The sequence below is a fragment of the Berghia stephanieae genome, chromosome 4 (genome assembly GCF_034508935.2).
Source record: "Berghia stephanieae isolate SIO BIC M18660-M18661 chromosome 4, UCSD_Bste_1.3, whole genome shotgun sequence".
NCBI lineage: Eukaryota > Metazoa > Mollusca > Gastropoda > Nudibranchia > Aeolidiidae > Berghia > Berghia stephanieae.
In genome coordinates this window covers 8,546,964-8,560,611 of record NC_088363.1, presented here as the reverse complement: position 1 = coordinate 8,560,611, position 13,648 = coordinate 8,546,964, and the positions used below count along the sequence as shown (strand labels likewise).

Sequence of the window (13,648 nt, the reverse complement as noted above, 5' to 3'; positions counted from 1 at the left end):
ATTTTCGTTTCATCAAGTCATTACACTAGAGCCCCTCTCACTCCACATTTGAAGACGGATCGGTGTATCAAACCCACCCCCGAAAATTTTTATTCTCTAAGTCTTATGCACTATTCTATCACTCATATCTATTTTACCATAGAAGTGACTTTGCTTCATCCGTTTATGGATTAAATTCACCCCATACACCGGAGCATACTCAATGTCTCAATCGTTTCTATGTTATATGTTTGTGTTGAGAATATTGGCTATTAAGCTTAACTGCTGGTCAAAATTATTCGCGATGGTGGTGTACGAACGAATCGGCGGTCTCAAGAAGTGGGTGAGAGAGGGATCTAGTAGTAATGACTTTGAGTTTGAAACGAATATTTTTGTGTTCGTGGATAGCTCACACGGTAGAGCCACGCTCTCACCTGCCAGGCGGAGTTGTCGTACCAATAAGGTCGCAGGTTCAAACCCCACCACCGCCGCGAGAATTTTTTATTCTCTATTGTCTTCTGGCACTTTTCTATTCACTTCATATCTTGTTGTTACCAACATAAGTGCCTGCTCCACTCACTTTTCTGAATTAAAATTCACCCCATACACCGGAGCATACTCAATGTCTCAATCGTTTCTATGTTATATGTTTGTGTTGAGAATATTGGCTATTAAGCTTAACTGCTGGTCAAAATTATTCGCGATGGTGGTGTACGAACGAATCGGCGGTCTCAAGAAGTGGGTGAGAGAGGGATCTAGTAGTAATGACTTTGAGTTTGAAACGAATATTTTTGTGTTCGTGGATAGCTCACACGGTAAGGCCACGCTCTCACCTGCCAGGCGGAGTTGTCGTACCAATAAGGTCGCAGGTTCAAACCCCACCACCGCCGCGAGAATTTTTTATTCTCTATTGTCTTCTGGCACTTTTCTATTCACTTCATATCTTGTTGTTACCAACATAAGTGCCTGCTCCACTCACTTTTCTGAATTAAAATTCACCCCATACACCGGAGCATACTCAATGTCTCAATCGTTTCTATGTTATATGTTTGTGTTGAGAATATTGGCTATTAAGCTTAACTGCTGGTCAAAATTATTCGCGATGGTGGTGTACGAACGAATCGGCGGTCTCAAGAAGTGGGTGAGAGAGGGATCTAGTAGTAATGACTTTGAGTTTGAAACGAATATTTTTGTGTTCGTGGATAGCTCACACGGTAGAGCCACGCTCTCACCTGCCAGGCGGAGTTGTCGTACCAATAAGGTCGCAGGTTCAAACCCCACCACCGCCGCGAGAATTTTTTATGCTCTATTGTCTTCTGGCACGTTTCTATTCACTTCATATCTTGTTGTTACCAACATAAGTGCCTGCTCCACTCACTTTTCTGAATTAAAATTCACCCCATACACCGGAGCATACTCAATGTCTCAATCGTTTCTATGTTATATGTTTGTGTTAAGAATATTGGCTATTAAGCTTAACTGCTGGTCAAAATTATTCGCGATGGTGGTGTACGAACGAATCGGCGGTCTCAAGAAGTGGGTGAGAGAGGAATCTAGTAGTAATGACTTTGAGTTTGAAACGAATATTTTTGTGTTCGTGGATAGCTCACACGGTAGAGCCACGCTCTCACCTGCCAGGCGGAGTTGTCGTACCAATAAGGTCGCAGGTTCAAACCCCACCACCGCCGCGAGAATTTTTATTCTCTATTGTCTTCTGGCACTTTTCTATTCACTTCATATCTGTTGTTACCAACATAAGTGCCTGCTCCACTCACTTTTCTGAATTAAAATTCACCCCATACACCGGAGCATACTCAATGTCTCAATCGTTTCTATGTTATATGTTTGTGTTGAGAATATTGGCTATTAAGCTTAACTGCTGGTCAAAATTATTCGCGATGGTGGTGTACGAACGAATCGGCGGTCTCAAGAAGTGGGTGAGAGAGGGATCTAGTAGTAATGACTTTGAGTTTGAAACGAATATTTTTGTGTTCGTGGATAGCTCACACGGTAGAGCCACGCTCTCACCTGCCAGGCGGAGTTGTCGTACCAATAAGGTCGCAGGTTCAAACCCAACCACCGCCGCGAGAATTTTTTATTCTCTATTGTCTTCTGGCACTTTTCTATTTACAATTAGTACTACTACTTTAACTACTTCTATCACTACTACTACTACTACTACTACTACTACTACTACTACTACTACTACTACCACGACTACTACTACTACTACTACTACTACTACTACTACTACTACTACTACTACTACTTCTACAAGGAATTGCCCTTAAATGGTTTGCATCATGTTTACAACATCCATGGCAGACTGTCGTGGCCAATGGTGTTCTGTCAGAGCAATTTTACTAAACTTTGGAGTGCCACAAGGCTTTGTTCTTGGCCCTGTCCTTTTTATTATAGATATACAGCCCATTTCTAGTGTGTTATCCTAGTTAATCTAAGATCAATTTTATGATTCAGTACCCGCTAGTGATTTACAATTCTTAATACAACGACAACTACTCCCGAGCTGTTTTAACGAGATTGAATCATGGATGTACCAAAACAAGTTAAAAACAAAAGATTATAAAACTGAGATCTGGATGTGTGGAAAGCCGAGTATCCTTAACCCTCTCCTTGCCACCTACAGAAAAATTAAAACATTGGTTACGACACAATATACATTTTTCTTATTCAGATTTATTTTGTACATCACAAAAGTTTATAAAATCAATTTTTCTGCTGGGTAAGCCTGCCAGTTTGGGAAAATATTGAAAATGGTCGGTAAGGAGATAGTTAAACATGAAAATAAATCAGGTATTAATCTAGGAAATTGTACAATAGAATTTTCCAATCAAGTAAAAACCTTGGCGTCATCATTGATAAAGGTATTTCTATGACAAGTAATGTAAATAACACCATGCAATCTATGTACATTGATGTCTGGCACCTTTCATACACTTGTTCAAATCTTTATCTTACACTGGTGACGCTCCTTAATTTCTTAATCTTAAATAGTCAAAAAATATAATGGTTCAACTCAAATATAATGTTGTCGTCTCCGTTTTCGTCCTCGTCATCCCCTGTTTAATGTATGTGTTGTTGATGTAAGCGAGGGTTCACAACGTAAAATGCGTACCTTTGGAAGAATATAGTAACAAAATTGTCCCAACTATTGGAAGCCTCTGTGGTGTAATGGAAGCATGTCTGATCGGTAATCAAAAGGTCTGAGGTTCGATCCCCAGTGGATTTAGACCAATTTTTTGGATGATTTTTTTCTTGTATTATTCTTTCTTGCCTTGTCTGCACTATTTAATTCCAAAGCATATAGCGGCATATTTGATTAATTCCTTTGTTTTATCCAAATTGCACTATTGTAACTCCCTTTGGGCGAAATTAGCTAAAAACACAATGTGTAAATTTTCTGCTGCTCAACATATCGCAGCCAGACTCATTGTATGAAATAAACACTATTAGGCAACTCTCCTTCTCCGTGAGTTACATTGGCTATAAGATGTGTACTGTTGTCTACAAGTCCTTGAGCACTAACAATCTCTCCTATATTAACGACTTTCTGAGCATCTATGTCCTCAATTGAAATTTGAGGTCAAGCAATGACCAATCGTAATCAATCCTTGTCAAAACCAAAGACCTTGCGTAATATAAGTCAGCAATCCTTTCAATTTTCGGCGCCCCATGTTTTTTGGAACTCTCTCCCATCACATGTGAGATGCTCTGATTCGTTGTCAACTTTCAAATCTCGTTTAAAGTTTTATTTTATGTCATAATTCGCTAGAATATTATCATAATTTGTTGTTGTTGTTGTTAGATTTATTTCGTATCGCTTTTCCATCTACAATTGTCTTACTTTATTCTTTTATTTCATACAACTGGTAAGCGCTTAGAGCCTGTGACAAGCGCTATAGACGCCATTTATAAGTACTACTACAACAACAACAACAACTACCTCTACTACTACTACTACTACTACTACTACTACTACTACTACTACTACTACTACTACTACTACTACTACTACTACTACTACTACTACTACTACTACTACTACTACTACTACTACTACTACTACTACTACTACTACTACTACTACTACTACTACTATACTACTACTACTACTACTACTACTTACTACTACTACTACTACTACTACTACTACTACTACTACTACTACGACTACTACTACTACTACTATTACTACTACTACTGCTACTACTACTACTACTATTACTACTACTACTACTACTACTACTACTACTACTAATATTACAACAACTACTACTACTACTACTATTACTAGGACTATCAAAAATGCCTTATCAACTTACATTGAAGGATCACAGGAATAAACGTTTCCATACTCATAATTCCTATCGTTCTCTTTTATCTTCAACTTGATGGTAATCCTGTTTTCGTTTCCATTTTTGTCGTCATCAGTTTTTCGAGAATTCACATATTCTCCGTTCTGGTTCAACAACCAACTGCAATGGTCCTTGTCATACAATGGGGTAGTTGGCTTGATCCGTTTCCCAGCACAGGAAGAAACGGATAGAAGTACCAAACTGAGCACAAAATGATTCATATTCGCTAAGTCTGGTAAAAAGATACAAAGAACAGAAGAAAAAAGACTTGAGCTTTTTTATAGCGCGATATCCACAAAACGTACGCAAAGCGCTTTGCAAGGGATCACAAGTCAACAAACAACAATTAACATATAGAACAAGACATGATGAGGGAATAATACACGTTTCCCGTCATAGACAACCCTGTTAACGGCCAGGTTTATGCCAAGTACCTAGAAATGGTGTGAGTAAAGAGCCATTTTCCAAGGAAGGACTCAATTATGCGCAACTCATGGTGGGACTCGAACCTCGGACTTTCAGACCCGAATGTCACAGGGGGAATTAACGATATGGCATTTCCCAGCTGACACGCAATTAAGGCATCGACAAAACTTCACACCTCTATGATAACTCGCTCAAACTACGCCAACATTGGACAACGCGACGAGAACTACTGCGAACATCTGGCAGATACGCCCACAACCCTAGCCTCAAAACAAAGACGCTAGCCTTCTATATAAACGTGACACCCACGACCAGACATTCTCTCGAACAATATTATCGTCAAGAACAGACGTGCTTATCTTGATTCAGTGGTGCTATTATTCTTTATAAAGGGGTGAGTGGATTACATTGGGTTAACTTTCTTAAATGTCTTTCTAATAATATATTATAGTCTGTATCAACCGCTTTTCTGCATACTTTTAAATCTCTATTCCTATGAGGTTTATATGCATGATATCATTTTGACTTTGCTACATGTAATGTGAACATATATTTAATACCATGGTTTCGAGTTTAGCTAGTTATCTAGAGCAGACCGGTACTCCTTGAGGCCAGAGTACCTATCAATTATTTATGTCATGCTATATCATGTACTGTTCACGCAGTACACATATTTAAATTGCTATCTGGGCGTTAGACTTATATTACACGTGGGACTGGAATTCGTTTATTCATTACTTATTGTCTTGTTAGGTTTTATATCCTTAGAAAGCTTTCCGAGCCAATTATCATTGCTGTTAAATAAGTCCATGTAATATGTAACGGGGAAATTATAGGTGTTTCAGGCCTATATATAATTTACTTCTTATTAATAGGGAAATTATGTGAGTGAGGAGCTGACAAACTATGTAAAACGCTCCGGTGGTGTGGAGATTATTACTTAAGTTTTCTAAAATCTTAAAATTTAATCTCCACCTTAAATTCCCCATTACACCGACGAAGAGTGTCATACCACTAGACAACATATTCGCATAGGAAGATGTTATAAAGGAATGGATGTAACTATGACAATTTCTTTTTAATGGAGAATAATATTGATGTATTTTTGACTCATCGTTTCCAATAGTATTATGTCGGGATGAAAAGAATACCAAACTATAATGTCTGTAATTGTAAAATTTGAAATGTCAGATGAGGAAGTGTAGTTTCTCTGACTATTTAAGTGTTTTATTATACAGGTTTTGATCTTTATTAGATTTTCGGACCGTGAGGAAGCCAACCCCAGGGAGGGCACTCTCCAAGGTCAGTAAATATACCATAAAAATTGTATAATTCTTATTAAAAAATTGTTAAAGTCAGCAAATATAAGATTATCAAAAGAGTAGATATAATCTAGATTAGAAGTAAAGTATAGTTAATTCCACTGTGTCAACAAAACCCCACAATGGTGTGTGTTACTCCGTTGTGTTTGCATATTTGCAGGTCATACATCCAAACACAAGTATGGGCTTGATTTAACATTGTTGTAATGGAATGGACAATGTTTACGTTGGGTTGAGAACAGTTCGATTTTATAACAATATGCCATAATAATTTGGGTTTTCATAAAAATATGTACACGTCGATTTGTGCCATTTTATGACGTAACACGTTTTTGATATCCAATTCAATACAAGTTCAATTTGGTGCATATCACAGAAAATTAAAAAGGTGACTGTCAGCAGCCATTAATTTTCCGATAAATAGGCGCTTATCTTGATATTTGGTAAGGATTATTGATGTGAATAACATAACTACGTTATAAAGCTGAGCAGATAATGACGTCGCCCAATCAAAGGGACTGGCAGCAAGCGCTAAAAAACGTGTACTTATTTTCGATCGCTCACCTCCCATAGCAAATTATATTTTTTCATAACCATAAAGATATGGTTGTTAGGTGGCAAAGGAAGTACATACTCATAGATATTCGATCGCGCATCAAATGCTGTCTGGAGAGTAATATTTTATGAAACAAATGGTAAAACTTATCAAAATTTACTTTCGATCTATTTTTAGACCACTGTAAAGTTAATTATTCAAAATAAATGCGAGTGTCTGTACAAAACAATTATTATTTGAGCCTTGATTTTAAGAAGAATTTAACCATATGTGATGAATCTAACAAATATAAAATGCCATTTATGCATGTTTGTTTTCACTAAAAGTTTATTATCTACAATGTAAACAACAATACACGAGATACCTATTTTCTGCGCTACGTTTCCGGGTTCTAAAGTTCCTAATCAAAAGCCTCGAACGCGAAACCTAACGTTACGAACGGTTTCAATTTCATTGTTCGAGTTTGTAATTCGTATCGATTGTAAAGATTAAGCACACTGTTAACCCGGAATAGCTTTCCGGTCTTTCACTTTGGATGCCTCACTCCCATCATTTTCTAATGCTTTGTAGATTTGTTTTCATCTCTACGATTCACTTCGTAATTTTACTAACAGTCGCTAGCTTCACTCAACAATTCTCACGTCGACGTTTTCTTCACTCAAGTCTGCTTCATGCTCATGCAGTGATTGATTAGGATACTTTTTGACAAAAAAGACAATTTACCTAATAATAGATGGATTACGGGTTTTTATTGGTAACACTTTGTGATAGGCTGCCTCTATTCTCACCCCCCCCCCCCCCCCCCCCCCCGGCCGATTGGATTACCGAAAAAAACGTCGCCGGCTTTTTGCGATTTGGATTTGATTGATTTTTTTTTTTTAATTGTGCAACTTGTGACAAGAAACTTAACAAATTACTGCATTACAACTTTTGGATTAAACATACAACAATTGTGGACTACTTTTTATACTATTATGAAGACTAGCATCCCGGGGGTGAGAATGGTCACTTCGTTGTGATATGTTAATTGATGTGCACGAAATTGTGGGACTTGGTGCGTGAAAACGATTTTGAACAAACAAGGGGAAATGGGTTGTCAAGGGAAGAAAAGCCGACAGAGAGGATATATTTTGTGATTGAATTGAATTTGATTGTTATTTCGTGTAGATTAAACCACACAGTTACAATCTGAGACGTGTGTCAATCATAAAAAAAACACAGAGCCCCCCCCTCCCCCCCTTCCCAGGTAGGTAGAATGTTAAGAACAGTTTACTTTTAAAAACAACCATCTTTTGTAGTGCGTAGCACCCACCACTTTCAACCGGCAAAAGTCTAGCCTACTCAATAATAGGCTTTAGATTAATAGAGTTCTGAAACCTAAAATGTTATAGTGGTGTACATAGACCCATTATGTTAAATCTCATGCAATATGAGTTCTAGACGCTTTACATGTAAAAAAATGCAAAAAAGATAATAATTAATAAAAAATATATTTAAAAAATAATAATTAAAAAAAAAAATTTTTTTAAATTAAATTAAATAAATATATATATATATATATATATATATATATATATATATATATATATATATATATATATATATATATATAAAATTCCACAATTACCTTAGCTATTAAAGGCTCCATACACGCACGGTTTTGATAGGCGTCCGAACCACGATCAGGCAAACCGGGGTGAAAACGCAATGTGTGTGGCCAAATACCTGGCCGATAAACCAAGGGACGGTCCATCGCCCGCACAGCCCGCTTTGCTTAATATTTTTCGAGGCGATCAGCGATCGGGGGCGTGGCAGTATAAAAAAATTGGACAATTTTTTTCGGATTTTCGCTGTTTTGACGTCAGATTCGTGATCAGCGTCGAATTTACAATAGGTTTGATACCAAGAACTATGTTTTTACTCCAAAAATTGATGAAATTAGAAATAAATTTTAATTAATATTGAGGCTATGTGGCCGACAGAAAAGTGCCCCTCCCTGTTTTGTGATGGATCAAGTGGTATGACTCTCACTTTCGGATCGGAAGGTTCAGGTTTCGAGACCCGCTCTGAGTGGCGCAGAGTTGAGTCCTTGGAAAAGGCTCTTTACTCACATTCTCTCACCGTACTCAGGTGTAAAATGAGAACATGGCCGTTCGTTGTCTTTGTTGGGAAAAAATGTCACATCGCCTGACAGGCGTCATGTCTCGTCTTTCAAGTCTAATATTGCTGTTGCCTTGGGACCCCTTGTAAAGCGCTTTGAGCACGTGGATATTGCGCCAAATAAATGCTGTGTTATTATTTTTTTTTTAATAATATTTTTATAAATGTTGCGCCAGGAAGAGGTAGATGGCAAAAGTTTCGTTCTTGTTCATCGTAAAACTTATAAAGGATTTCATACAAAATAAAAAATAGTTTTCATAATTTTCAATGTAATGATATAATAATATGCCAGTTCTTTTTTTTTTTTTTTCTCCTCACCCGTTGACGCGACATGACGGTCGACCTTGACACAGACATTTGGGATTGGCAGATGCCAAAAAGCCTTGGAATGGGGTGGGCATTGTAACCTTGAATTATAATCTACAAACAACGCCCCCCCCCCCCAAAAAAAAAAAAAAGAAAAAGAAAAGAGCTGTGTGCGTGTGTGTGGTGGTGGTGGTGGTGGGGGGGGGGGGGGGTGCGAATGCGAGTAGTCCCGAGGAGTACCCGTTTAACCTGCCACGGGAACACTGCCGATTTGTTTTATAAATAATAATATAATAATAATAATAATAATAATAATAATAATAATAATAATAATAATAATAATAATAATAATAATAATAATAATAATAATAATAATAATAATAATAATAATAATATAATAATATAATAATAATAATAATAATAATAATAATAATAATATATATATATATAATAATAATAATAATAATAATAATAATAATAATGACGATAAATAAAAATCTTTATTGTCCACAAAATGGAAAAATTTCCGTGGTCTACGTTGCTTTTAAACTTAAATCGGATTGCAAATGTATTGATGTTATGCGTATTGGAAAAATACTCACGACATCTCCATCGGGGTATAACATATTAACACACAAAACTGCAAACGCGAACGTTCATTGTCTGATTGATATAACTTAGTGATAAGTTAATTATAAAATGCTGTCTAAAAGCAATAACAACGGGTTGACTAACGTCAAATTCATTCCTTCTATTGATGCTCTGTGTTAAATTAAAATACTCACAAAGTCCGCCAGCCATAAATATCACTCCAGCCCAAAGATCTACATGGAACCTTGAACGTTATAGTCTGATATATTTTAATGAGAACTAATCATAAAAATGGGTGTCAAAAAACAATAACAATGAGATGAGTGACGTCAATTTGGTTCCTTCTATAAATATCCAAGAACTTTACTCACTCCATCCGCTCTCTCCTCCTTCAATACATATGAATCTATTCTCTCATCACTTTTTTGTGCGGCTATGCATGTGACCTTGTGAAATGACACTCGCCTTTGGATCGGACGGTACTGGATTCGAGTCCCGCTCTGAGTGGCGCATAATTGAGTCCTTGGAAAAGGCTCTTTACTCGCATTCTCTCACCTTGTTCACTGTTAAAATGAGTACCTCGCTGTTTACAGCGTCGTCTCTGTCGGGAAACAATTGCAATATCGCTTAACAGTCATATCTCGTCTAACATGTTTTTATGTTGGCCAAAGACCCTTATAAAGTGATTTGAGCACCTTTATTGAATATAGCGGTATATATAGCGCAAGTAAATTTTTCTCTTCCTTTTCTCTTCTCTCTCTCTCTCCTCTCTCTCTCTCTCTCTCTCTCTCTCTCTCTCTCTCTCTCTCTCTCTCTCTCTCGACATGTTAGATTATTATAGCTATTGCTACATATGATGCGAATATCTTGGACGGTTATTGATGCTATGAGTTTAGGTAAAATGCTCGCAACATCCACCAGTCGGAAATAACGTACCGTCATACAAAACTACGAGTAACCTTGAACGTTAAAAGTCTGATTGATATAATTTAGTGAGAACTAATTACCAAAATGACTGCCTTAATACAATAACAAAGAGTGGAATGATGTCAATTTCGTTCCTTCAACAGTCTAATTGATATAATTTAGTGAGAAGTAATCACTATTGTGGCAAGACGAAAGATAGAATAACAGACAGTAACTGGGATCGGTTCTGTCGGCCACATAGCCTCACTATTAATTAACATTTATTTCTAATTTCAACAATTTTTGGAGTAAACACACAGTTCTTAGTATCAAACCTATTGTAAATTTGACGCTGATCACGAATCCGACGTGAAAACAGCGAAAATCCGAAAAAAAATGTCCACTTTTTTTATACTGCCACGCCCCCGATCGCCGATCGCCTAAAAAAAATATCTCCCCGTATGTGGGCAAAAATCATCTGCGATAAACGCAGGGATGGGGTCAAAGCAATAGGTCATCCGTCCCGCTACCAGCGGATGTCGGCGTCTATGGGGGGCTTTAGATTCAAACGGATAAATATTCAATATTTAAAACTTTATCAACATAGATGTACATGCAAATTATGTTATATAAGTGTACAATTAAAAAATAGAAAAAGAAATCAAGCAAAGAATTGTTTTGAATGCTTCCGGGGATTCTGAATTTCTAACTTCAAATGGTAAAATATTCCGCATTGGCGGTCCAATTATGAGGGGGGGGGGGGACTGTTTTAGCTGTATTTAATGTGTTCCAAGGGGTGCGTAACAAGAGCACGTCTTAGGACGATCGTAAGTTCTGTACAGGGGTTTTCAGGTCATGAACGTATTTTGGAGCAGATCCATGGAGGCACTTAAAACCAGTGTTGCTATTTTGTAGCATTGTATATAACCATTTAAACTTTTTTAATAATAATCAGTTCTCAACATCTGCTTTACATAGACTTAATACGATATTGTTACAGTGGGCCACAAAATGAGAAAAAAAGGTTAATAAAATGAGAGTGTTTCATATGAACAGTAACCTTTTAGAATTATGAGTCAGTGTTGTAATGAAGAATGTATTGTCTTGATTAAACAGCCTTTTAAAAGTTACCTGCTTTCAACATTCAACATTTTAGGTTATCAGTCTTAATAATTACTCGAAAGTCTATACACAGAATTTATTTGTATTCCTACCTGTGGATGAATTGTAAACACACACTGAGGGTAGTACCTAATTTAGTATTCCAGCAGGAATGAAATGTTGGATGTAGCTACAATGTAAACAGATCATAACTAATTTCTTATTTGTCGGATTCGTAATTAAGATTATCACAGTTGTTCACTGGAAAAACATATTTTGAAAAATTTTCAGCCGGAAAACATTTTCATTTATTAATGCATTATAAACATCTCCAACTTTACAAATCTTCTTAAACAGAAACTGGAAGTCTTGGGATTCAGAGTTTGTTGACAAAATTGATGATTATAATAATTGATTGGTCTATGAAGTATGTCTTTCCCACTAAAATGTAATAAAAGCATTCTGTCTTTGTTAGAATAATTAATGATTGAGATGCCCGGATATAATAAACGTGATGTTGTTTTCTTTGTCTTACTGCGTGGTTTTGTATCTCACTCAATTAATTGGGTGTGGTCCGCACTTTATGCATGAAAAACTTCAGTTGAAACATACTGTAAGTATAGATTTCACTATCGCCGTCTAGTATTCTTCAATAACACCCCCCCCCCCCCCCCCCACCCACCCCCGTCCCCTACCTTATTATTGATTTATACCGTTTTGATCTCATTACTTCATCACATTCTCGCTCTTTCTGACTCTCTCTCTCTCTCTCTCTCTCTCTCTCTCTCTTCATTCTTCTCTTCTATATATATATATATCTATCTATCTATCTATCCGTTCCCTTGAACGCACACACACACACACACATATATATAACAAAAATCATGGAATAATAGTGCTCAGCTTTTTGATAAAATGAGCTATTTTTAAACCATTTCAAATGTAATTATGATTAACTTCTACAATATTATATTTAGGTAGAAGTGTGCGCCGTATAATTTTTTTATGGTGTATCATGCTGAGCAAAATGACCAATTGTAACGTTGGTTATTCTTAAAATGTGAACACTTTTCACTATGTGGGTCATTTTGAGCAAACTTTGCAATGTGACCAATGACCTCGAGCATATGGAAATGTAATATAGTTCGTACCCATTGTATCTGTCTAGCTTCTATCCCGTACAAACCAAAAATAGACATATTATGATGGAATACTTGATACTGTTCGCGTCTGCTTCAGATTTTCATTTGACCTCAGGATTAAAGTGGTCAAGACACCCATTTTCTTTCATGTAAGTTAGATCAGTGTATATTACTTAGTTTTAAATTATGGGAAAACTTTCAATTCTACCAATTAACAATTAAAACATGGTAACCAGAGTACTGTACTACTGTACTGTAAAGTAAGTTCTCGATCCCAGGATCGGGGAGACATTCTGAAAGCTCCTACATCCCCAGTATTCTTTCAATTTGTATTTTCATAGTTGATCTTTTGTCATGCGTTTATTTATTCAATTTGTCATCAGAAAGAAGCATTTTAAAAACTCTAGAACAGATAGATTTGTGAAAGTTAAAAGTTTCCTAATTTGACTTTTTCATTCTCGGCCGCCATTTTGATTTGTGAAGTATTGAAAAGTAGTGCAAAGCAGTTCGAGGATTTTTTTTTCTATTAGGGTTAGCTCGAGATCGGGGGATTTTTTATTTATTAAGGTTAACCATAAGTCTTAGCATAGGTGCTAGGGTGTTTGTTTTTCCTATTACAATTAGGGTTAGTTAAAGGTACAAGGTTTTATTTTTTCTTGGGGTTAGTTGAGGGAATATTATTTGAGTTGTTTCCCTTTGCAGGAGCTTTCGGAAAGCCTCCCCAGGATCGTCTTCCAACTCTGCTCACGTCTGCTACATCAGGTTTATTTTCGCAGTTGATTT

General features: G+C 36.6%; 1 protein-coding gene across 2 annotated transcripts in view; it reads right to left on the bottom strand.

Annotated features, from left to right (window-relative positions):
- LOC144969988 (uncharacterized) overlaps positions 1–12,280 on the bottom strand; it is a 39,349-nt gene extending 27,069 nt beyond the window's left edge. The window contains exons 1-2 of one of the 2 annotated variants that reach the window (XM_078909113.1): positions 11,837–12,280; positions 4,323–4,587 (exon numbers count right to left, since the gene is read on the bottom strand). In XM_078909113.1, coding sequence (XP_078765239.1) covers positions 4,323–4,576 — 254 coding nt within the window. In that variant the 5' untranslated portion in view covers positions 4,577–4,587; positions 11,837–12,280. The remainder of the gene's footprint in view (positions 1–4,322; positions 4,588–11,836) is intronic. The other variant, XM_078909114.1, reaches the window with a different exon arrangement.
- Positions 12,281–13,648: the final 1,368 nt, after the last annotated feature.